Source organism: Hippocampus zosterae, chromosome 5, assembly GCF_025434085.1.
Source record: "Hippocampus zosterae strain Florida chromosome 5, ASM2543408v3, whole genome shotgun sequence".
NCBI classification, from domain to species: domain Eukaryota; kingdom Metazoa; phylum Chordata; class Actinopteri; order Syngnathiformes; family Syngnathidae; genus Hippocampus; species Hippocampus zosterae.
Genome location: NC_067455.1, coordinates 392,101 through 417,455, shown reverse-complemented (window position 1 = coordinate 417,455; position 25,355 = coordinate 392,101). Strand labels below are relative to the sequence as shown.

The 25,355-nt window shown below is 50.4% G+C and overlaps 2 protein-coding genes across 2 annotated transcripts; one reads left to right on the top strand and one right to left on the bottom strand.

The window, feature by feature from the left end:
* Nucleotides 1-6,629: 6,629 nt before the first annotated feature.
* Nucleotides 6,630-8,752, bottom strand: utp11 (UTP11 small subunit processome component). The gene is made up of 8 exons (XM_052065993.1): nucleotides 8,544-8,752; nucleotides 8,259-8,320; nucleotides 8,076-8,178; nucleotides 7,875-8,000; nucleotides 7,519-7,612; nucleotides 7,272-7,402; nucleotides 7,065-7,175; nucleotides 6,630-6,806 (listed from the first exon to the last, which is right to left on the bottom strand). The coding sequence occupies exons 1-8, from the start codon at nucleotides 8,601-8,603 to the stop codon at nucleotides 6,723-6,725; spliced, it is 771 nt and encodes a 256-aa protein (XP_051921953.1). The 5' UTR covers nucleotides 8,604-8,752; the 3' UTR covers nucleotides 6,630-6,722.
* A 2,749-nt stretch (nucleotides 8,753-11,501) lies between these two features.
* On the top strand, nucleotides 11,502-24,179 carry fhl3a (four and a half LIM domains 3a). The gene is made up of 6 exons (XM_052066011.1): nucleotides 11,502-11,692; nucleotides 21,008-21,188; nucleotides 21,475-21,649; nucleotides 22,423-22,592; nucleotides 22,709-22,895; nucleotides 23,509-24,179. The coding sequence occupies exons 2-6, from the start codon at nucleotides 21,033-21,035 to the stop codon at nucleotides 23,658-23,660; spliced, it is 840 nt and encodes a 279-aa protein (XP_051921971.1). The 5' UTR covers nucleotides 11,502-11,692; nucleotides 21,008-21,032; the 3' UTR covers nucleotides 23,661-24,179.
* Nucleotides 24,180-25,355: the final 1,176 nt, after the last annotated feature.

Sequence of the window (25,355 nt, the reverse complement as noted above, 5' to 3'; positions counted from 1 at the left end):
TCTAAAATCTTCATCAATCGTCTGCGATTTGGATCGGTTAGCTTGCGCCGGAGCCTGCCTATCCGCCAACGAGCACGCTTGGCTTACCATTGAGTTGCTGCCATTTCTTTGGATGTGGGAAGTCGAGAATTTTCTGGGCACAGAATGCTCCCGCTCGTCGAAACGCGGGCATCCGATTCAGATTGCAGCGGTGCAATATGAGCCTGTCATGATTGGGTTTAGGGACCAGCGGGTGGCGCTGTAGGGCTCCCCCTGCAGCCGCACACCTGTTGCTGATGAGGTCATTAGGGCTTGAAAAGGACTCCCAGCCCGACCGCTCGGTGTCGGCTCATTGGATTAGTTTTGGTTGTTAGCACTTTGTTTGTTTTGGATTCGCTTTTTAAAATATCAAGTTCACCCTGCTCGTCCCTCCTGCCTGCTTTTGGGGTCCACCACCGCCTTGCTACGTGACACAGCCAAGGGCGGCACGCTGGCCCACGGGTGAGCACGTCCGTGTCCATTCCAGGCGCCGGCCTTCCCGTGTGAACATGTTCTCGCCGTGCCTGTGTGGCTTTTCTCCGGGTACTCTGGCCTCCCCCTGCATTCCCCAAAACATGCACAGTCGGTTAAACGGAAGACGCGAAACAACGGGTGTCAAACTCAAGGCCCGGGGCCCAGATCTGGTCAACTCCCGAATCCCAAAGTTATTCATCCAGGGAGAGGCGAAGAGCGAGCGTCGCCGGCCGGTCCGAGCAGCGACGGCACTAACAACATGGGCGAGGGAAAACGGCGCGTCATTAAAGCCCACCATCTGTCCCGGGCCATCTTGCACCCCGCGCCCCGTTTCCCCCCGGTCTCGCCGGCAAGCCCGACCGGCGTTGCCCTTCTCCCGGCCTGGGGAAAGGGATCGCGTTCCCCTTTCATCCTGACTTAGAGGACAAACATCAGCGGCATCTCGCCGCCCGTGCATATTCATGAGGCGCTTATAAATATCTGATGGGGGGGCGCGCGCTACAGCTGTTTCGCTGGAGAGCACACAAGCGACACTCCCGCCGAGAGCGCGCGTGCATTCTCGCGCGACAAACCGCTCAGAGCCCCCCCCCCCTGGTCCCCGAGCGGTTCTACCCCCTCACCTCCCGATAGCATCGGCTCATTGCTAGGATATCGGCCTCCTTCGTTCGATTGCGACCGCAAAAAAGAGGCCAGAATGCTTAAGTGGCTCCAACTATTTTGCGTTTGTTCCTCCGACGGGCCTTATCAGTGCAATGCGGCCAGATAAGCAAAGTCGGGGGACGGCGACCTCTCGAAAGGCCCGGCTAATGACTTTGGCCCCAACGCGAGCTACGCAAGAAACCGAGCGTCTTCATTCCAGTCCCAAATTGTGGCGTCACTCGTCCGGCGCTGCCTCCCGGTGGCGATAAAGCGCCGTTCGCCAATCGCTCCCACGCCACTCGCGACTCAACTTTGGCCGTTTCTGTCACTGACCGTGGCGATCGAGCAAGACGGTCAAAGGCGACTTGCTCGCTCGGTGTATCGCTACCGTGCCGGCCCCCCTTATTGTCTACAGCGCGGCTCGGCGGGATGTCAAAAGTGTCCAATATTGTTGGCTTCCAAAACGCAAAGCGTGCTTTTCCCTCATCGCTTGCCGTAGCCCAAGCCGGCCAGCTCGTCATCTTAGACCCGGGGTCGGCAACACTCGGCTCTCGAGGCCCCATGCATGGCTATTTAGCGCCCTCTAGTGGCTCCCTGGAGCTTTTTCAAATATGTTTGAAAATGGAAAAAGATGGGAGGGAAATATCTATTTTTTGTTTGAATCTGTTTTCTGTCAGAGGACAAACATTACACAAACACGTTTTCCGATGCTGTAAAAATAAATATTAAATGTCAACATATTTCTATTAGCTGGGCGGGATATTAGTCAGGGGGCTGTTGTAAAATAAAAAAGAATGCTCGTTGTGTATTTGTAGCCAACGTAGTCATGTTGATTGCAGGCTAATGTAGCTCATTTCGCTACATCCAGCAGTGTTGCCTTCATTATCAGGCTTTTCATATTTTGCGGCTGCAGTCATATTTCTTTTTGTTTATTTCGGTCCAACGTGGCTCTTTCAGCATTTTGTCTTAGACAGGCGGGCGACGGCAAATGGGAAGGCTTTCCCATCATATAATGTGGCCGAGCGCGGCATAAAAATCTGAAGATCGTTTGGAGGATTTGCCATAAAAAAAAGGGGGGTCGCGCTGGTGCTTTCTTTCATCGCTGCTTTCAGCTTTCCTTTTGCTTTTAGTGTCACTTTGCCAACGAAGGAAACCTCGCAAGCGCAATGAGTGTCCCCAGCGTGATTTCCCTTTTACATAATTTTGTCCCAGCCTCGCAGTAATTGAATTGGATGTGACATTTGCCCATTTTCTTGGGGGTTAACCTTTCCCGCCGGATAAAAAGCACGTCATGTAAAGTTATCTTTCCATTTGTTTGCCGTTTACAATGCGGAAGCCATATATGTGCGGGAGGTCGGCTTTTTTCATAGATCACGTCCCCGCGACCGACGCCGTTTGCCAGTGAAGAAATTTCAACTAAACGGAAGGTGGAGAATGTGAACGGTCGAGAGGCTTGGTTTCAGATAGCTAGCGCTCCTCATTAGCCTTGCACTGCATCTTGGCTGCTCTCCCGCATCTCACGGCTCATCATCAGCATCATCATCGTGGCCCCCGCCCTGGCTGCTGGCGCAAAAAAAAAAAAAAACCCAACCCCATCCCTCCCTCCCTCCCCTTGCAGCCCCTGTAATCACACCCGCAATCACAGCATCTAATTAGCTTAATTAATTTGTATCAGCCCTTGTAGGGACTTGGCTGATGAGCCAGCCATAATGGTCTCCATAACGCACCCCCTCCCGTCTTCCTTCCATTGCAACAAAAAAAGGGGGGTGGGGGGGAGGGGCGCAACCCTGTCAAGATGAGCCGATATAAAGCACGGAATCACCTTTGCCACCTCCTGCAGCCACTTTTTCATGCATTTCATTTTTATTGACACCGACGCACCGCATCCGGGCGCGCCCATTTGGTTGCGTCCCCCGAAATGGAAGCGCGTCCACTTTGCGTGGACAAGTGCTTGTTTGTTTACACTGGTGCGGCGGTGTTCCCGAAGAGGCCCGGCAACAGCGCCCAAAAAGTGAACGGCGGCACGCTAATGATTCTCTTGGCAGTTTGTCTCCGCCGTCGTCGGCGTGGCATTACAATCAGCGGCCCTCATCAGGCCACTGACGAAGCCACGCTGATTAACACCCCGCGCTCCCTCCCGCCCTCGTATGATTACTGCAATCACACGGGATAACCGTGCCTGCACTGTACCGAAAACCCACAACCCCCTCACCGCCACCCATCTAGTCACACACACACACGCACACATGCAAAACCTTGCTGAGCAGAAACGCGCCTACAAAAGCCCGCTCAAAATCCTTTGACAAGGTGAGCGACGCCACAGACGGCGGTTTCTTCGGCATTTCTTTTGAAATGCCCTTTTTAAAATGGCTCTTGGGCCCGTCGCTTGTCGCTAGGCAGAATTGGCCCCAACAACAACCAAAACATGTCAGTCACACCTACGATGCTGTTTCCGAGGCAACACGTGGATGCGAGCTCCACTGCTGAGAAAGGACAGGGAGAGGCGGCAGGGACAGGAAGGAAGTCCCAAATGTGGTTTCCCAAATACGCACACTGTCATCAGGGCATAGACTTGCATATTTTGGGGTCTTCTTCTACCTGTCTCACCATTTTGCAGGAGTTGTTTCCAACACTACGGTAGTAAGTGATCCCCATTGTAATTCCTTTTTCAGTATTTCTCAACAAATTACTTGGACTGTTCGAGTGAGCAAACGTGCTCGCTTGTCTTCTCTATTTCATATAAAACGAGCACATCGGATGATAAACACACTGACACAATCAAAGAGAGACAACGACAGGAAGAGGCTGCCAGACAAGGACGCATCCGCTCGTTAAAAGCTAATGAACAAGGTGGGTCCCATCTACCCAAATGATGGCCTGACGGCAATAGTGTGGGGGCGAGGGGGGCAGACGGGTGCGCTCCTCAACGCTCTGCCTATACACACACGCACACCCCAGCTGCTGCCCCTCACCCCTGCAGGGTGTTACCCCCCCCCCCCCTGATGCGGAGGTGTCGCGGCAAGTCACAGGGTGCTGTGTGTGCGTGTGTATAGCTTGAGGGCGGGTGGGGTGCTGGAGGCCCCCGTCATGATTTAGGCTCCCATGCAAATTTAATCAATTGGAGTACTTGTCGGCAGCCAGGGCTCATTAGCAAGCCGTTTGTTTTTGTTGTTTTTCTTTCAAAGAAGGTTGGGTGACCCCCAACTTTGCACGAAACACACACGCGTGCACACACACACACACTCGCATTCAAAGGTTCCCCAAAAAGTACATCACACGCGTCGAGGGGGCTTCTGTCAAGATTTTCCGTCACGTGTCTCGCCCCTGGAACGGTACTCATCTCCCCCCCCCCCCCCACCCTTTCTCTCGGGTACCTCCGCTCGATCCGCTACTTCAAAAGGCCCGTGACACCCGGCGTCAAGTTAAAAGAGGGAAGGGCGAGCCTTCAGGAACGTCCTCCCCCTCACCTTTCCAGACATGCTGCAAGCCCACGTCGGCCATCTTAAATGAAGTGGCACAGAGATCACATCGCATGTAAACAGTCGATGAGAGATCAATCAGAATGATGAAAAAAAAAAAAGGCTGCATATCGACCTGGCTACAGTCATTCCGGTACGCGACGCTGTGCCGATTCCTTTTTTGGCCTGTCTCCAATCCTCTCAAGTCTGCCCGGCAACAAGAGGCCAATCAAACGCGTGACGTAAGCCCAAACACAAATTCGAATCAAATCTGAGCGACTCTTCATCTGTTGTTGCCTTCTAATTGCCGTTCCGAACTTTTCGATTGAATGGCAAATGATGTCCGGGGTGAATGACGTCCATGTCTTCCTCGCGTCACTCTGCGAGAGAGCGTGCGTGCATCGAGACCCTCGAGACCCTCGGGCCCGGCCTCCATAAACCGAGGGGGTGGAGGTCAAAACACTATGTGCGCAGTTCCGGACCCCCGCTATCTCTCCCCGCACAGACACGCCACTGTTCCTGCTCAGGCTGTCCTTTCATTGTCTCGCATTGCCCCCCCCCCACACACAGACCCTTTCTCAAGCCATGGGACTCTTCGCAGGGACGCAGTGCTGGCATTCAGCGAGCCTTTGATTTTGAAGATTTTGATGTGCATTCCTTCAGTGTGGCCTCATCCTTCATCAAGTTCATGACTGAGGCTTGCTAAGAAAGTTCAAAACATTTATGTGGGGAGGGGCTGCGAGTTCAGCTGCAGGGAGTGTGGCACTGTCCAGAAGACTGCCTTTTGTGTTTGACTTTTTCTTTCGCCTTTTTTGTGCTATAGTTTTTCTTTAAATTCTTAATTTCAAAAGATGGACTTGGCAGTTTGGCTATTTCTATTCCGTATTTTTTTTTTTTACATAATCATTTTTACGTTGTTTTTTTTTTTTACATAATTGTTCTGTTTCTACTAAGTAGCACGTTTTTTTACACAGTAGTTTTCACATTTTCACATGATACGTTTCAGGGGGGGTTGTTCTTGGTGTTTGCGTCGAAAACAGTACTGCGCTGAACTTACAGGTTCATAAAGGACATGTACCATGCTCATTTCCCAAATGAGGAATTTCTCTTATCAGGACAAATTGGACAGCGCAAACACGAGTCCGTACTAGAGAATATATAATGTATTCATTTAGTTGTCGCGGTGCATTGTGGGAACAGACGCCATGTTTCATCAGACGAGTCATTACAGAGAGCCTGACCGTGGTCGTTGCAACTGGTCCTCCTGAGTTATATTCCTTTCGTTTCACCTTCGAAAGCAATGGCTGTAAGTCTGCTCGTGTTTAGAATTATTTAGAAATGCGTTTCGGAGATCGTTTTCCCTCAATTGTTGTCATTGGAAACTCGCTAGCTCGTTAGTAGTACTGCTAACGACGTAGCGACGATGCTAAATCAGTGCTAACAGCTAGTTAGCATGCGAAGGTACCGCGAAGACGCATTGTTTATCGTCGTTTGTCACATTGTGAGCTGCACTTATGTTCTTTGTTAAACACCTGACGATTTGTGTACACAATATTAATGCGTGTTTTAAATCTGTTCATTTCAGTTTCATTGAGCTGATGTCACAGTTGTTCACTGTACACCGTCAAGAAGACCGCAATAAAGGCGCAAGACGCTCAGTTTCCTGGCTCATGACTAAATGAGTTTGGCTTGCTGTTGACCTACGTAGCGATAAGAGTCCGAGCTCCAATCGGAGAGATCGATCATAATTCTGATTTCAGTGTCGTGGTGGACTGTAAACTGTTTCTGATCATACTGAGAGTGCTCGTTCTTATATATCAATCGGTTACTTGGCGTTTGTGGCACTTTTCCATCTCATCCGATGAAGTGCACGGATCTCAAGTTGTGTTGATTGGTGTCATTTCCACACAGCTCAATGACGCCATCTAGCGCCACAAAATACAATTGACGGCTACATCCTCCACAGGTTTCTTTTTTCTTTCTCAGATCTGAGTCAGATGTAATTCCTAAATCTGATAAACCGATCACACGTGAGTCCGATCAATTTTCAATATTTAATTTTGGCAAATACAAAAAAAAAGGACAAAATGAGCCGAAGGAGAAGGTCCACCCGTGAGTCAACTTGGTCTCGACTCAGCGTTTCCGCTTGGTCTCAAACTTGTAGATGGCCGGAGCATTCCGCGTCTCATTCTTCACTTTGATCTTCTTGTTTCTATCCTGTAGGAAACATGGAAAATATTGTTTTCACTTGTCAGCGAAACTCCATGCCAGACTTAACCGTACATTCCAGACACACTCGCAAAAGTAGTTTTAGATGACATTTCATGAAAAGGGAGGTGTAAAAAAAATGATCGCTGCAAAGGGCCTATTTCTGCAATAGAGCAGGGATTGACTTGACAGAAAGGTAGACCAAAAAAGGACAATCTCGCAAGGTAGGCGAATCCCGTCTTGATTCTCATGCAGGCAATAGGTGACCTGAAGATCCTGGCGCATCTGAAGCTTCTGGCTGATGACAAACAATTTCTTCTCCCGATCGATGCGTTGGGCCAGACGCATGTACTCGTGCTTGCGTTGCTTGGACAGCTTCTGCGACGCACAAGTAGAAGGAGAACACGGAGACGTCACCCGACGAGATCTTTTTCTGGTTTTGAGGCTCGGGGGTTCTTGGAGACGGACGCAGACCTTTTGGGCGCGAGGCTGTACGGCTCCCAGGACGTGCCCTTTGCTCAGCGTGTCTACCGTGGGCCTGTTGTACACGCGGTCCACCAGCTCGGGGACGGTGTTCAGGTGCTCGGACAAGTCGAACGACTGCACTGGAAATCAACAGCCGACGTTGGGAGAGGATTAGTACTTGGCTACGGCGCGTTACGCAAACCCCAAAGAAAATGCTTGTTCTCGCGCTCACGACGTTACATTTGTGAATGATTACCGTCTTTTTTGGAATCCACAAAAAAAGTGTGCTTGTTTTTCTTTCTGCTGACTACATCCAGAAGATGGAGACTTCCTTTCAGCCTCTCAATTTTCTGGGGAGAAAAAAACTATTGTTATTGACACGGGAGTCTTTGGAATGACATCCCACCGAACAATCGGCAAGCTTATCTTTCAAACTCGTCTCAAAACTCGGTAGTATTCTTTGGCTTCTAAGACTTCATTTTTAGTTTGACTATTTTTGTGCTTTCTATGAATTGATTGTTTATATGAAATGTGCTCCATGTACAGCACTTCCTGTTGGATGGTTATCGTCACACTCATCCATTATCTGTTGTCCTCCACGTGCGAACTGACCCCGACTTCCGCAAGCCTCTTCATCTCGACGTATTTTATGTCTTGCGTGGTCATCACTTTCTTCTGCTCCTCTGTCACCTCAGGGTCCTCTTCCTTTTTTCCCTTTTTGCTCACGTGGGCTCCATCCTGTCCGTGACACGCATGATCAGCTCAACCCAACGGGCTACCAAATGGTAAGAACACATCTGTCGTCCGTGTTACCTTCAGCTGCGAGTTGATCATGTGGTAGTAAAACTCGTCCGGATTCTTCTCCAAAGCCTTCTTGCGAAGAGCGAGCAGCGTGTTTTGTTTCTTGTGGTAGTCACTGTTCAAAAGCAACACGTGGAATGAATATAGGAGGTTTATTTATGCCTGTACACGTTGCTGGCATTTGACTTCACTTACTCGGCACGCTTTTTGTAGTCTTTCTTCTTCTCAAGCAAGCCCAAGTGCTTCCTAAATCCAGGCTGATAAAAAAAAAAGCAAACGCGCTCAACGGGTCCATTTAGTCGTGCGCGTGAAGAAAGCCCTGATATGCTAGTGGGGTGGCATCGTTATTGGCGTTGATCTTCTTCGTCTGTCACGTATTCAATTTCGATCATATTGCTACATTATTGTTGTGTTTGTACCCATCTTCTGTACGGTACGCCCCGCCTGCTTCGTCGGCGAAAAACTCCCCAAAAAGCTCACCTGAGATCTTTCTTGGTGGTTTCGTTGTCGGGATTTCAGCGCTTTCCTGAACGACGACATGTCCGAGAAGTGTTCTAAAACAGATGCTCGTACAACACGAACCTTTTCAAATGGACTATTTTAGACTGAATCGATCCGAATGGAGGCTAGACCCCACGTCGTTTCCCCCTTCAGCAAAACACATGGTTTCCGGTTTCCGCGTTAGCTTTTCGCAGATTCGCCACAAATATAAAATGATCTTTACACCGTTTCGTTATTAGCCGCGAGTGTCACGCGACGTATGAAATCCTCATATCAATAAATTAATTTTAATGTAACGTTTAGAGCCGCGCAGAATTTGGAATAAATTCTCTGATGCCAATATTTGTTCATGTTGTAATATTGCACTAGAGGCGAGAGAGGTCGCTGTTGCACCGTTTGGGCCTGCTTTGCTCGGGAGCGGGAATTAAAAATGTCATCAAAATGCAATTCTATGACTCCAATTTACAGTCTGTGTCGTTATATTTGACAAATAATTCGTTTAACGTTTTAGCATTTTTTAATGTTGCCATTCAAAACAATACAACAAAAACACCATTTTGACTTACTGTAAAAAAGAACAACAACAAGAAAAGAAAAATATCCCTTTGATATTATGGTAGTATTCACGACTAAATCCAGATCCAACATGTCAAGATTAAAACGATATTTTTTAGGTTGCCTTGACAACATACATTTCAACGACAGCTGTCTGTAATTTAGGCATTTTACAACTTGCACTTGTTTGTCAATATAATTATGTTTTAGTGTTGTCAATTTCAGAGATTTTGGTCCAATTTCAACATTTTGGGTTGCCGACCCCTGCGCATGGCGGCGTCAACAAATTGACTGGGGAATCAGTTATGTGATGTCTAGAAGATGATTGAAAGGAGAATAAAAGAATTTAAAATTGAAAATTGGCCATCTGTCTCCTGCACCTGCTTTCCATTGGGGTTCACTTGGTCGAGTTTCCCCGATGGAGTTTTTGAAAGTACGATCCCTGGATTTCATCAATCATCCCACTTCAAACCAAAACCACTGACTTCCTGTTCAGTTTTGCGCATGGCTCTATCAGTTTTTTTTTCTGTGAGTCGCTTATGATTGTAACGTCCCATCAAATTAATTTGAATCCGCCGCGTACAACTTTTGTCAGAGCCCAAAAAATGCTGAGTATTCAGGGTCTCCAAAAAAGCCGATTCATACTCAATAATAGCCGACGATTCAAAGAGGCCTTCGCGCTGCCTGGTGCTTAGGCCCCCCAAAAAACAAAAACACGATGACATGGCATGACTAAAAGAGCCACAACCATGGTGCACCTTTGAATTTGGAGTATATTTACACTGTGGTCTTTTAAAAGCAACTCACACACTTGTGGCGAAGTTCATTGGCTGTGTGTTCATTGGCTGCTCCGGCCGGCGCATACCCTGGGTGGGATTTTCACCCAGGGACCGAGGGAAAGAGGCAGAGAGCACCTCTAACACCACACAATCTTGTAAAGCCGAAATTGTTGACAATTAAGCACAAATATACTGCTCGTTTCCTCGGCTCGAGTTCTGCAAGTGTATATAGAACCATGATGGCGGAGACGTCATGGGTGGCATCGGCGTCAAGTGCGAGAAAAGTTGGCCATAAAAGTCACACCCTGGTGTTCTGATGACATATCTCCAGAAAGGATGTTTTGTTGTGTGGCCGCAAAAGGGAGGCATAGTGTAACAAGTTGGACCTTGGTGTTACCGATGTACCGCTTTTAACAGTCATCTTGGTCCATTAGTTGACTGCTTGGGGGGGGGGGGGGGGGGGGGGTCATGATGCTCATTACAGTTCACTACGTTCAAATAGTATATTTCTGTGTTTTTTATTTCTCACACACAAAAGTTCATCAAACCCATTTCAATATCACACAGAAATTTATTGCAGTTTCTATCAGAAGCGCCTTTATTGTAATTGTATAGAATACAATGACATTTGGATGCCGCTCCTTAGTGCATTTTGTAAAGAAAAAAGAATAGAATAAAATAACGGTTAAATCAATACAAAACTCAACAACACACAACAACAACGGCGGCAGCAGTAGCGTGGACTGAGGCTTATATTGGGACACATATTGCACATGCCATGAAATGGCTGAGATATTGCTCATTATTGCACAAGTGATGCATGCCAATTCATTCAGGCACAGAAAAAAAAAATCCCAAACTACTTGTCCCTGTGTGAAAAAGTATTTGCCACCCGCCCCCGCCAGCCAGCGATGTTGGACGGCGTGTGTCGTGTCCCAAAACCACTTTGACGTCATGACTGACGGTGCAGCAATGTTGTCAAATGGGGTGCGGCTTCTGTCGGCACCCTCCCGGGGTGATGAGTCAAACGAGCATCATGTAGCTTTCCTTGTGGCCGGAGGACACAAGAGCGTGCCCCCCCCCCCCCTCGACTGCCTGATTCACTTCTCAGGAGAGAAGTGAAACACGGCGCCCGCATTTCAGTTGAGAAGTGAAAGAAATAATCCAGGTCATACATAATTTATGGATCAATAGAAAAGATGCACACGGCGCAGCCGCCAACCTCCAAAATTATCATTTGTGATCGCTCCATGAGATCGACGCCATTCTTGTTGTTTCTGTTCAGACAGCAGAGCTGAATATTTATAAAAGACTGTTCATATATGAAAAGTGAAACAGCGATAATGGGGACAGGGCACACATAGTAAAAGTTTCTACTTCTTCCGACTTCTTTTCAAATTGTAAAGAATCACGGATGTGTCACACAAAAAAGCAACCAACGAGACGAGTCAGTTGCTCTTCACAATCGGAGGAGAAAAGTATCAAGAGGGTGCGGGGGCGTGGGGGTGGAGAGATCTTCCTTATTTGGAGAGTGAGTGACAGAGGAGAAGGGGGCGGGCTCTTGTGACTCACTTCCGGAGTAGTAAAAAAAAAAAGTAGCCGGCAACTTTTTGTCCAGCACACACACTCACACACTTGGAGCGACGTGGTTTTTTTTCCCTCCCCCTTCAACAGCCGCAGCAGGCGGGCGACACCGGACCGGAGCGACCTCCGCACTGAAGCCCGCCCCGCAGCGCTCGACTGGCGGCTACGTGACACCCGGGCGGCCCGCTGTCAGCTCCCGCTTCATACCTGGTAGGACGTGGCGACATTTAGCGCTTTCTTCATCAATATTCTTACTTGGACGGCTTCACCAGCTGTAGCGCTGCGTTTGGACGAACGTATTGCTCAGACGTGCCTGTTATTACCACGTAAACGTCATTCAAAGTGAACTTTCCAGTGGGAAGAACTTGGAAAAGGAACGAGATCGTGGTTACTTGTCGCTTGCGTCGGTTTTCGCTGCAAAGTTCTCGATCATCAGTAATCACGTATCAACGTATTTTGGGAGCTCTTCTCTTTTCACGAAAAGAAGAAAACGGGAAAAGGGGAAGTCAAGTCAGCTTTGATGATCAAATGGGCAACATAGAGTGCACTAAATTTGTTTATTTCATTTCAATATGATTATTATGGACATGTATGTCATCAACAATACACTATTTAAAAATATATATATATATATATAGTGTATATATCCACATCCATTTTCCAATCCGCTTCGTCCTCACAAGGGTCGCAGGGGGTGCCGGGGCCTATCCGAGCCGTCTTCGGGCAGTTGGCGGGGGACACCCTGAACCGGTTGCCAGCCAATCGCTGAGCACACCGAGACGAACAAGCATCCGCACTCACACTCACATCTCGGGACAATTTAGAGTGTTCAAACAGCTTGCCACGCATGCTCTTGGAATGTGGGAGGAAACCGGAGCACCCGGAGAAACCCCACGCACGCCCGGGGAGAACATGCAAACTCCACACAGGAAGGCCGAGGGCAGGATCGAACCCATGACCTCTGCACTGTGAAGTTGACAGAGGGATAATATATATATACACACACTTTTTAAAAATAATTCTTGTAAATATGGAACATTGGCAATAATCGTCCATAAATAGTTGAATCCTCACATTTTGTTTGTTTTTCTCTTTACACCCCTGAAAAAGACATTTTCGGAATTTAAAAAAAAAAATCAATTTTGATCCATTTCAGTCCAAAATGTCCCCCCCCCCCTCCCCCATCACACATGCTTTTCATTAGACAAGCATTTGGTCATATTGTTGCCTTCTGGTTACATTTGCCACAACGAAAGCAGACGCAGGCGTGCCGAGGCTTGATGAGGCCTTTTCGTACGTCAGAGCTTCGTCAAATTTGCACCGGCTCCCCGGGGCAAAAAAATAAGAGGCTTCCTGCGAAGAGGGCCGGACGACGTCTCGGCCTTGGTGTTTTCATTCTTGATTTCCCTCTCTTGTGTCTTTGAGGTTGGGCCATGCGACATGAGCTCCCAGGCTTGTGTGCGGGAGGGGGGGGGGGGGGGAGTCCCTCGGGCTAAACTGCTCTTTTGGCCTGAGGCAGGATGTGGACGGCCTCGCGCCCCGCTCACCCCCATTACGTTTTCAAACTTGGCCAAATGCTACGGTGGCTAAACTTGGAGAATTCCAAAGAGGCCCTCGCATCCTTGCCTTTTTATGAACGGAAAGGATGCAGTTGGCGCGTTCTCGACTTGCTCTTTGTTGAAGAGAAGAAAGCAGGCAGGCCTTTGAGTCCGTTTTCAAGCGCCGGCCGCGCAAAATCGCCTCCGAGCTGCCAAGAGGCCGTCTTTCTGTCCCCGTTTTAGCATCTCGGACGCTCCGTCACCAGAGTCCGCCTTGACTCCGTAAGGCGCGAATCTTGAAGCGATGGCGTGGCTTCCACCATGGAATTCCCACAACACCGTCGACGAGCAGGAAGTGGATGTTTTGCGTCCGTCGCGCACGAAAGGGCTTCACGCTTCGATTCAATCTGTCGCTTACCAGGAACACAGTGGGTGCACATGGAAGATATTTCACCAATGGCTCTCGTCCAATCGGTGTTTCCCCATCTGCCGGCCCACATGAAACAGATGTTTGGATGCGCTCATGGTCTGTCCATGCGCCCATGTCCATGTCTCCTCAATGAGTCAGCCGCGACTGCTTTCCCGCACCTTGGCCTTGAGGGATGAGGCAACCATCTTCTTGTCTTTTTTTTTTTTTTTTAACAGTTGCGATAATGTATCGCTCTTCTTTGCTGCTCTGTGTGTAAGGTACCAGCAGCCAATGGGTGCAAGAAGCAATTTCCTCGACTTCGGAGGTCGTATCAGCAATGTAACAGAAGCCATTTGAGTTTGCCCATCCACCCCCCCGTGCTCTGCTCTGTGTGAAAGGTACTAAGTGACAGTTCCAGCATGAAGGCAAGCTGGCAGCTGTTGGCGTCTGAGGTCGAATTGGAGCTGGAACGGGAGCCGCTTTTGTCCGAGCTGTGACGGAAACCCCTTTCACGCTGCCGGCCGGCCAGCCAAAGCTAGCTTTTCCAATGCCCAATTGTAATACTCAACGTCACATTTGGGTCAAGAAGACAAATCGACTTGAACGTGACCTTGACGTGACCTTGACAGCGTCACCGTCCTCCCCCTTGCTTCATGTTGGTGCCCGTTGACGTCACGGGGCAGAACATGCGGCACGCGTACTCAACCGAGGCCCCGATGTTCCTCGCCGAGCGACGTACATCTTTCCTAAAAAGATGATTTGATTTGCTTTTCAATACACGGGGTGCAAAAGGACCAGAGGACTGCTCCATTTGAAAGTGGAACCATTCAATTCTCTTTCATGTGCTGGCATCTTATCAAAAAAAAAAATCGGATTATGCAATTCCAAAACGCACACACAGAAAGCATCTCTATTGGTCTGACTGAGAGTAGGTCGGCATGATGCCAGCAGTGTTCTTGCGGAATCCTTGTGCCGTGGCTCTTTCTTTCAGTCAAGTATTGACAAGCTTTTGGCGTCGGCGCTTTCACTTTTTCGTCCCGGCCGAGTGGCAGGCGGCTGAGCGGCAGGCTTCGACAAGGTCGGCGCCGCACGCCGACGTGAGCGTCCGAGTCAATCGTGCGATTGTAAACGAGGTGACGCGCACGGCCCGTCAAAAGAACTGCAAGGCGGGTACCGTGCCGCTCGCACCCCCCCCCCCCCCGCCCCCCCCGCCCACAACCTTCATGTGATGCTCAACTTAAATGGCTCCATAAATGGCATAAAGTGTCCTTGGCGTGGCTATAAAAGGACTTTGGGCTCGTCGACGAGTGGCTGCTTTGCAGATTTACGACGGGGACGAGCTCAACGGGGATTTTCTTGGCTTGTCGCGGGCACTAATAGGCGACAACGAAGGGACGGCTTACGGAGAGGAGAGGCCCGGGCGCGTCGCGGTCGCCCGCAGGCCCGTCTGTCATCGGCCTGTCAAGGGGTGGGGCCTGGGGGGGGGCCTTAATCAACATCAAATACGAGGCCTGCGCGGTGGAGTTGATTTAGCGTGTGTACTCCCTCTTCACCCTGGAGAGGTTTTCAAAACTATGTGCACTTGAAACTAAGGAGGTCTTGAACTGAGCTGCGGATTGTTGCTTCCCGCACACGTATTTGCCACCGCAAGTGGCAAAAGCTTGACTCAAGCAGGAGTACCGATCAAGAAAACTCTAGGATACCAAAGTACGGGCACGTCTTTTCAAAAGTCAACTCCTGAGAGAAATAAGTGCCAAAGTTGGGACCCATACCCGGAATAAAAAAAAGCTCTGTACGCGCCACCAATTTTGACCCCCATCTAGTCTATACCGCTTACCTGGAGTCAGGTCGTGGGCGCAACAGCTTCAGCAGGGAATCCCGGACCTCCCTCTCCCCAGCCGCTTCTTCCAGCCCCCCCCCCGGGGTGGAGCCGAGAGAGATCTTTTTCTTCTCCGGTGGGTCCCGGGGCCTCCTGCCACCGGGACATACCCGGAACACCTCACCGGGGTAGCCGTCCCGGAGACATCCTAATCGGATGCCCGAGCCACCTCATCTGGCTCCACCCCCAATGTGGAGGAGATGCGCCTCAACTCTGAGCCCTTACCTCTCAGGGAGAGCCCGGACACCCTGCGGAGAAAAGCCATTTTGTCCACTCGTATCCGAGATCTGGTTCTTCCCGTGACAACTCACAGCTCATGAGCATAGGTGCGGGCAGGAAGCGAGATCCACCGCTAAATGGAGAGCTTCACCTTTTGGCCGCCCCTGCCTCAGAGCGTAGGAGTCATTTGCCACATATTTGTGCGGATTGATCAATAGGACGAAGGACTAAGAGCCTGACCGCTTCCCCTTTGAATATTTGCGAGAGCAGCACTGGCGCCTGATCAAGTTGGAAGTGATGAAATTGGACGACAAAAGACATGGGGGGGGGGGGGGGGGGCTCCAAGTCAACTATTTCGTCAGTCGGGGGGAGAATAAATGGCTTTGATGACAAGAAGATATGTCACAGGCACGCATGCTTTCTGCCATTTGACAGCAAATGCTGAGCTGAGCGAATAAGATGCGTTCTTTTGCCCTTTTGTCCGAATGCGTTGGTGAATGAGGCAAACTGCACGTAGCGCGGCCCAGCTTCTATCTCGTGTGTCGGGTTGGGAGGGTGGGGGGGGGGGGGGGGGGTTCTGCAAACTCGGTGAAAGCTTTGAATCACGGAGAAGGCGTTGCTCGCTGAGTAAACGGCGCGGGAGGAGGCTCGCCCGCTTCGCAGCTGTCACCACATTTCTGTGAAAGTCATGAGTCGTTTTCCGCAGGCCCTCCGGTGGGCCGCAAACCGCTCGCTGCTAAATTCTGTTTGGCGAAGCCACAAAGGCGCAGATGCGCAAACGCCGCAGCGCTCGATGAAAGGAGAGAATCGCACCGAGCCGGGTTGTGACCCGCGCTCCGCTTGGAGCTTTTCAATTTGAGACCAAATGAAGCGTCCTCCATAGAGACGGCGCACTCCCGTTCCGACGAGAGCAAATTTCGTACGGGGGGCCGCAACACCGACCCGGACCACTGCAGCGGAAGGAGTCGAAATCAAGTGTAAACGGAATCTTTTAGCCACGTTCCAGTTATCTTTTTTTGCGAGAGTCTCGTTAAATATTTGGTTTGTGGGTTTGTCTTCAGCAATGGGGGGGGGGCAAAAAACTGCGATCCGCATTCCTCTCATGGGTCTGGCAAACATCACCAAATCGTTTTCACCTCTTTGTTTCATACGTTAGCAATTCTGCCCCCACCGGCTCCCCCTCTCGCCCTGCTTTTAATGGGCCAAGACATCCCAGTCCCCCCCCCCCCCTCCCCCCCCCCCCCCACCACTTCCAACGCTGCCCGTGGAAGTGAGCCCAAAGAGTTAAATAGAGGCCAGACGGTGAGCGAAGCAAAGCGAGCGAGGGTCTATGACACAAGCGGCATGACTTCACCGTGGAAGTATTCCCCCCTCCCCTCAACCCTCCCCGCACCTCATCCCCTTTTTGCATGCTGAGTGGAAAGACTTTTTGCTTTAATTAACGCCAGAGAACAAATTGAGGCCAAATGACAAGTCACGCATGATGATGATGATGATGATGATGACCAACGGCCGCATGTTAGCGCTAGTCAGTGCGAGTGCTAACACGTGCCTGTTGCGCGCGCGTCGGTGTGCGTTTTGTGTGTTTTTTACATTTTTCGCTTTGGAATCCAAAGAGCTGTTTCACTGCAAAGAGGCGCCAGGGTCCAGAAAGCCCGTCTTCCCCCATCTATTTCCATTTTCAAACATTTTTGAAAAAGCTCCAGGGAGCCGCGGGTTGCCCAACCCCCTCAGGTTATAACGTCCCCGCACGGATGCCGTTTGTTAGCCTGTCTGTGCCGTGTTGGATTGGAAGGTCAACGCACTGATGCAAAGCTTTTGCATCTCTCTCTGTTTTGTGAACAAGGCCCGGCGGGGGTTGGGGGGGTATGGGAACGGCGGCCGAGACTTTTTGCAATGAGTTTGTCGCGGAAGACGAATGGCGTTTTCCATGCTTGCGTGATAAAGAAAATGCGCGTGACACGGGGAAGATAAGGGCCTGATGGATGGCGATTGGCCTTTGGCAAAAGTCGCCACCTCGCCACCCGCTCGTGCGCGGGCCCAAACAAAATGGCTGATAAATGGGCTCCCGTCTATCGCGCGCCAAAGGGAGTTTTGTTCACCTTTTGATAGCGCTCGTCGCTTGGAGGTCGTTATTCTGCTCTGCCCACGTCTTTCTACATTGACCTTTTCCGCCCGGTCACCGCAAAAGCTACTGCACAAAAATGTATCGGATGGAGCGAGCCCACCTCGCTCGACCACCTCGCTCGACCACCTCGCTCGACCGCCTCCCCCATTTGACCCGATTCCCCAAATATGCATTAGGGTTTTTTTTTTTTTTCCTTTCCGGGATCGGCCGGTCCGTTTGCGCCGTTTTATGCGGGCCGAGCGCCCTTGCTGTGAACCGAGCGGCCGAGGAGTTGATGACGGTGCGGCGCAAAGATGTGTTTGTACGTTGCCGCGGTGACACGCCTCCTAAAAGGGGGGGACTCAGAGAGAGTCACTCCGAGTCTCTTCGACTGAGGTTGGCGGCAAACGCTGAAAGAGCGGCACCAGAGAGAAGAGAGGAAAAATAGCAGGCGTGTGAGAAAAGACCCATGTCGGGTGTCACCAAAGCTCTCTTCGAAATCCCCTTCAGACCAACGTCCCCCCCCCCCCCCCCCAAAAAAAAAATCAGGCGCTCTTTACGTTGACTGTGACACTTGTAGCTTTTGTTTTTATTGTTGTCGTTGCCTTTGGCCGTGCGTTCATTGGCTGGTGTCGGAAAGAGCAACGTTTGGGCTTGAGAAGGGCGTGGGAACGACGCCGCCGAGGATCCTTCCGGGGGCGCAGGAAGACGGAGCGGCAAGGCGGGGAAAATCTTGTTTGCTTTGGCTTTGGAGATGGAGCTTCCACCAAGTTACGGAAGGTGAAGGTTCAAGCTGAAGGCCCACAGGAAAGAAAATCAACATGAACCGAGCCAGCGCAGCGATGCTAGAAGTAGCGGCAGCCGCCGCATCAGCCGCCGGCGTTCCGGAGCTCCCGCCTTGGGCTTTGCCATCGTGGCGTCGTAGCTTTTCTTTGGCCTTTTTTGTGTTGCTGAACCCGCCTTGATCCTCAGATTGCCAGAAGTACAAATGAAAAGCGACTTGCTCAGATTCCAATGGCAAGACTCCGAGTCCCATTTCTCCATTTGGGCTCCGTGCTAGCATATTTGCTAGCATATTTGCTAGCACGCGACTCGCTTCCCCTCCCGAGGTGTGTTTTGCAGATCTGCGCCGTCTTTTCTCGCCCTTTCCCCGCTCATTCTTTTGCCGCCTCAACATATAAAGTAGCGTCCGGGAAAGAAGAAAGGAGAGAAGAAAAAGGCAACCTTGCGTTCTCCGACTCTCCCAAAAAGTGGGAGACACACAGGAGTCCTCTGCATAGTTTCTCCAATGCAAACCAGATGTCAGGCACCAAAAGCGTGGCAGCTCTGGCAGCTCTTTTTTTCTCTCTCAGAGGAAGACAAACGTAAAAATCAATTGGTGGCCATTCCACAGATCCTCAAGCATCCTTCACGCCGGCGTGATTGTTGCTTGAAATGGAGACGAGGGCCTTGTCGCAAGGAAATTAGCGCCACGCTCTTTGTCTCCTGCTTCCACTTCGGTTGCGGCTTTTCCTTTGTCGCGGCACTGCGCTTTGCCCGTCCGAAGCGGAGTCAAGCGTCAACAAAATGGCCGCCGGGGCCTTCGCGGAAAGCCTTTCTCGTCAAGGTTTGGCGCGAGCGGGTGCCGCCGCCAGACCGAACGTGCCGCCGATTGATTGTTTGCGGCGTTCATTCGGCTTGGACCGGTCGCCGTCAATAACCGACGAGGCGGCGTTGCGTGACATCAATGGCGTGACGCGTCTAATTTGCCGGCGCGCGTGCTCCGGCCTGCCCGGGAATGATCGGCGCGCGTTGGCTGCTATTGTGCAAGGTGGAAGCTCCCGCAGGGCGGCGGCGAGAGAAGCCATGCCCGTGCGGGGGCCCCGCCCCCTCGCGCCTTTTCGCTCGATTGATTTGTGGCAGGCATTGAGGTGGCGAGCGTGACCTTCGGGTCATGGCGTGACCTCGGCGCAGGGAATGGCGTCCGGCTCTGTGGCGGCCTTGCTGCGTTTACGCCATCGGGTCATCGTGAAAACGTCTGTGGCCTTTTCCCTTCAGCGCCCGTTGCACCACGTTGGCCTCGCCGCCGTGCTTTTCCTTCCTCGCGACTCTTTCATTTAGCCGCGAAGCTTTGGCGACCGCATGGCTTTTGCCACCTTTTGATTTGTTCTCAAATATCCGTCTGCCAGATGGAGGAATGCCAAGGTCGCGGGATTGCACCCGTGGTTCCGCGCGCCCCTCCCGGCCGGGTTGGCTAGCCGGGGAAAGTTCAGGGCCGGGCGGCGTCGCAAGCGCGTCCGCTGCGGGCTGCTCCCGACCGGCGAGCCCGTGAACGGCCGGCAGCACAAACTCATTTGCCGCTCCGTTTGATTCCAAATGTGTTTGCAGAGCGGAGAAAAGAAACCGGCTGCTCCTTCCTCATTCCCTACTCGTGAGTCAAAACAATCACCCCCCCTTGCAACTCCCCCTCACCCAGAAAGTGTTTTACAAGAACTAGACAAAGCATCCGTCAGGCTGTTGTATCAACAGGGAGATCATCTTGACCGCAACGGGCGTGACTGAGTCTTACGAAAAGGAAACCGCGGCGCGCACGCTCGAGCGTCTCGTCGCTCTCTGTGGCAAAAAGTGCCGCACGTGCCACATGATGAAGTGCTGCCTCCACCAGTGAAAATGCAATTCACGCTTTGACTGTTTGGTTTTCAAGCACAAATAACGGCTTAGCTTTGAATCTCTGAGTACGGTTTGGAAACATTTCTTTTGAAACAATAGTTTTTTGTTTTGTTTTTTTTCCTCCAAGCAATACATTTGATTTGAATCTTGATTTATAAAGGGGGGGGGGGGTCAAATCAAAACATTTCTTGGCAATAGTTTCTGCGTGGCCCAATTAGTCGTCACAACCCCCCCAGTTCCTCCCGTGATGATAACTTCCTGTTGATGCAATAAAAGTGCTCCCTGGTTTTGGATGCAAACCACCAAAACGCGTCCTTAAGTCCAAATGGGGCAGGGAGACGAAATCCAGGCCGGTTCTTGGAAACGCTGACTTTCCAGTTGATGTCATGGCCTTTATGGCAGACTAATCAATGTTGAAACACTTTCAGGAAAAGAAAAGCGCGGCGACGTCACGCCGCCCCCCCACGTATCGCGGCCGCGTCCAATATTTGACTTTCCGTCTTGGAACAAACGCCCCCGCGGGAACGTCTGCAAAAAAAAAAAGAATTCTTGGTCCCGAGCCCCGTTTTGGAGCCCGCTCGTCATCCGGCGCGCACTCCTCAGCTGCGATTTCCTGGCAGCTCGAGTATCGGGCAAGGTTCCCGGCCTCTCTGTGCGAGGCCGCGTCCTCGAGTGCCGGCGGCACCCCTGATCGCAATTTCCTCTCGCCCCTCCCCCGGTTCAGGCCGGCGACCGGGGCGAGCGCCGCCATGGCCGAGCGCTTCGACTGCGACAACTGCAAAGAGTCCCTGTACGGCCGCAAGTACATCCAGTCGGACGAGAGCCCCTACTGCATCCCGTGCTACGACAGCCTCTTCTCCAACACCTGCCACGAGTGCAAGGAGCTCATCGGCCACGACGCCCGCGTGAGTGCCGCCGGCAAACTGCCTTGCTTTTGAGGACGCGAGGAAGCTTTTACCTCTCGCGGTTTTTGGTTTCTGTCGACGCCGGTTACGAAGGTTAATTGTGAATTGATGGGAGTGTCGGGCTTTGTCAAATTGATCAGTCATTTTTTTTGTCCGACATCCCAAAAAAATCATTCACCCAAATTTGTTCCCCGCCGGTAAGCCGCGAATTCCGATTGACCATTGTCACTACCGATTCACTTGGACTCCCTTCCTTCCATTTCCGCCCCCCCTCCCCCCCCTTTAGGAACTCTTCTACGAGGACCGGCACTACCATGAGCACTGCTTCCGCTGTTTCCGCTGCGAGCGCTCGTTGGCGGACGAGCCCTTCACCAACCAGGAGGACGCGCTGCTCTGCAACGACTGCTACTGCAACGAGTTCTCGTCCAAGTGCGTCGCCTGCGACAAGATCGTCATGCCAGGCGAGCCAGCCGCCGCCGTCGCCCGTTTGCGCTTTTGAGACTTTTCTGAACAAAATATCCGTGGCCAGCCTGCGCTCGTGAAAGTTGTTGTCCTTTTTCTCGGCCGAGGAACCACGGTCGCTGCGGTCGTGTTGGGAAGGGATGCAAAACTCCCCGCGATCGGGCACTCGGACGACTTGTACCCATCTCATTTCACAAAACAATTGAAGGGGGGGGGGAATAGCGGCGACGTTAATGCAACAACTCTTCCCAAAACGTTGACGGTGACGATGCTCGGTGGGCCGCATTGAAGAACCCGGCTGACCCTGTGTGGCCCGCGGGCCACGCTTTGCTCACCGCTGCTTGTCCACATGTAACTTCAGCGGAGTTTGCCAAACGGAGGAATGCTTTGTTTTTGTGATTTTTTTTTCTTTTCTTTTTCCACACGCGTGTGAGTTTTCCGAGGACGGAGAAGAAAAAATCGGCGCGACCTCAAAACCACCAAGTATCTTTTTTTTTTTTTTTAAAGAAAGAAAAACAAGTACCAAAGTGGGAGAAGACGAATGATTCAGTGGGGCAAACTGCAGGGGTTGGGGGGGTTGCATGATCCGTTCCTGTCCGGCCAGCTGCATGGTTTCCAGCAGTGCGTGTCGGGCCTGCGGTGTTTTCATTTCCAATAAATCCAAAGGGCTTTTTCTCGCCCTTCGAGCACATGATTTCAAGGTTAGCGCGCACCACGGTTTGATTGCGTTTTTTTTTTTTTTTTTGACACGTTGCGTCTTCCCCCGCGTCAGGTACGAGGAAGCTGGAGTACGCCGGCTCCACGTGGCACGAAGGCTGCTTCGTGTGCCGCGCCTGCGAGCAGCCCATCGGCTCCAAGTCCTTCATCCCCGAGAAGGACGAGCACTACTGCGTGCCGTGCTACGAGGACAAGTTTGCACCGCGCTGCACGCGCTGTCAGAAGGTTGGCCCACGCCTCGCCGACGGCTACGACGCGGGCCCCTTCTCGGGTCTTCGCCGAGCGCGATGGGGATTCCGCCACGCTGGAGCCGACTGACCGCAGCGTCCCGGTCTTTTCAGAGCCTGGCCAAAGGCGGCGTGACCTACCGGGACGAGCCGTGGCACAAGGAGTGTTTCGTGTGCAGCGGCTGTAAAACGCAGCTGGCCGGCCAGCACTTCACCTCGCGCGACGACAGCCCCTACTGCCTCAAGTGCTTCGGGAGCCTCTACGCCAAGAAGTGCGAGGCCTGCGGCAAACCCATCACAGGCAAGAGCGTCGCCACGAGTCTCCCGTGTCGCTAGCTCGACCGCGGAGCTTCACAAATGCGCGCGCTTCACTCGGTCGTTTGTTGCCTACTGCACGCGCTAACAATTGAACCGGTCTCGCCTCCGTTTCCACGCCGCGGAAATGATTGGGCGATGTTTCAAATTTCAAATGAAAAGGACAAAAATGTGACTTTGAAGTATCTTTCCCGCTGTTTTGTTGATTGTTCATTTTAGCTCACGAATTAGCCGCCAGTTGACTGAATTCAATGCGATGCACATCATCACTTGTTGTCATCGGCTAGGTGCTTTGTTAGCCACTAGCTCGCTAACTAGCTGACTGGACGACTTTGCCTCGGTCTTTTTTTTTTTTGATGGGCAGCAAAGGTTCTCAGCTGCCCACTTTCTATCTGCTACGCACGTTATCACTCGCGATCATCAGCCGGATGTTTAATCCTCTTCTGCTAGCTCGCTAACTTAGCGCCGACTGGCTAACTGCTTTTTAAGTCGTCACTTGTAGTCAGCGGCACGAATGTTTTACCGACTGCTAAGATGATCCGACGTCATTGTGACGCCGCGGTTTGTCGACCTCGACGGTCGTGTCCCTCTTTGTCCAGGTTTCGGCGGAGGCAAATACATCTCGTTCGAGGAGCGCCAGTGGCACCAGCCGTGCTTCACCTGCACGCAGTGCTCCGTGTCGCTGGTGGGCGCCGGCTTCTTCCCCGACGGCGAGCGCATCCTGTGCCGCGACTGTCACAACGGCCTCTAAAGACCCCCGCGCTCCCCCCCTTGCATTCCACTCGAGTCACGTCATAGCCAAAGGCTTGTGTAGACCCAGCCAGGTGATACACACAAAAACCACAAGGCACTTTTTCCAAAGTGGACCGCCGCCAAACGCCTTGATACGGCCTAGTGCCCGAGCGCAACTTGTTACGTAATTCCGAACGACATAATTCTTGAATTTATTTGTTGAAAGACTAATGATCAAAGGGAGCCCATAATCATCATGTTTTCACTACATTTTGAATGTCACTTTTCTCTCTCTCGCACACAAAGATCACGATGCATTATCTCTGATCATCTTGACCAGGTCACTGTATATAACGACACAAAAATTAGTACAACATCCAATCAACATTTTTTTTTTTTAGAAAACCTACTTTCTGACAGCCTTGTGTTCTCGCCATAGAACAATATAAATAAGGTTAATTTTGCACTTTTTGAACAAGAGACTCTCATGTTACCATGTTGTGTGCACATAAATAAAACACAAAAACATGGCACAAAACCACTATTTTATCTGATGCTGAACCTTTTTACTTGTTTTTTCCCCCCTTAATTATCTGCTTTTTTGGGTGGGGAGTAGGGGTTTTTTTTCCACCACATTTCTCCCAGGGACCTTTTTTTTTTTTTTAGCTCATCCTGTAATACCGGTTTATGCCTCTTGAGATGCTAGAGTATCAGTAGAGAAGAATTTAAAGGATGTAAACATTTCTTCTCTGGCTTCCACGTTTGGGGCCATGTGTTGTTTGAGTCGAAAGAAAAAAAGAAAAGTTGAATTTTTGTTATGAGGTTGCATCATGTGACACTTTTGGTATGCCAGCGTTTTCTCAAAAATTCCGAATCGTTGTGTACAAAGTGTTTTTATTTTATAGTGATAGAATATTCCATCACTGTGTCCAAAATAAAAACATTTTGGACAAACTGATGGAATATTCTGCCACTCTGCTGCTCCCAGAAGGTTTGAAGCATTTCCCTATTGCTGTGTCATTTTTATGTACGGTCTGAGTATGCATGTCTTACTTTATTTTGTATGGTTGTTGCTCTATCTCTGAATTTGGTGTCTGTATGTGTGTGTGTGGTGGGGGGGCGTTGTAAAATTAACAAATGCCTCTTAAGACATTGTGAATCATTCTGAAATATTTTGAGGGAAAGTACAGTCCATTATTTTGAAAGATTTTTGGTTTTGATTTTTTTAGGATTTGGGTGTTTAGTTTGAATATTTGTTTTTTTTTCATTTTGTTTTGTCATTAAATAACTATTTGGTTTGTATTTTTAGCTTTGGAGGTTTTTATACATTTCTTTTTTTTTCATTTTATCTGTTTATTTTTAGTTTTTTTTTTGTGTAGTTGGAAAACATTGAGTGTAGGACGTCTCATAATTCAGCAACAAGGTGGAAGCGTGAAAGGTAACATGGGCTCATGAGGTGGTAAGACTTTGATCGATTAATAACTACTTCATTAAAAAAACATGGGTATGCAAAATATATATATATATTTTTTAGATGAACGATTGAACACAAAATTCTGAGATTCTTGCCGTTTCTATTAAATCTCTTTTCTCCTTTTTCTATGTGAAAAACGTATTAAAGCGTCTGCATGTGTATACATATACATACATATACATACATATATATATATATATATCAGTGGTGTTCCGTCAGGGCCAGCAAGGCCTTCTCTGC

What these genes read in the sequence shown, in the direction of transcription:
- utp11 (XM_052065993.1), bottom strand. Translation starts at nt 8,603, where the DNA reads ATGTCGTCGTTCAGGAAAGCGCTGAAATCCCGACAACGAAACCACCAA. An exon ending in ACCACCAAGAAAGATCTCAG is followed by an intron (nt 8,321 to 8,543) that starts GTGAGCTTTTTG and finishes TTTTTTTATCAG; the next exon opens with CCTGGATTTAGGAAGCACTT. An exon ending in TGTGGATTCCAAAAAAGACG is followed by an intron (nt 7,403 to 7,518) that starts GTAATCATTCAC and finishes GTTGATTTCCAG; the next exon opens with TGCAGTCGTTCGACTTGTCC.
- fhl3a (XM_052066011.1), top strand. Translation starts at nt 21,033, where the DNA reads ATGGCCGAGCGCTTCGACTGCGACAACTGCAAAGAGTCCCTGTACGGC. An exon ending in GCTGCACGCGCTGTCAGAAG is followed by an intron (nt 22,593 to 22,708) that starts GTTGGCCCACGC and finishes CGGTCTTTTCAG; the next exon opens with AGCCTGGCCAAAGGCGGCGT. An exon ending in CTGCGGCAAACCCATCACAG is followed by an intron (nt 22,896 to 23,508) that starts GCAAGAGCGTCG and finishes CTCTTTGTCCAG; the next exon opens with GTTTCGGCGGAGGCAAATAC.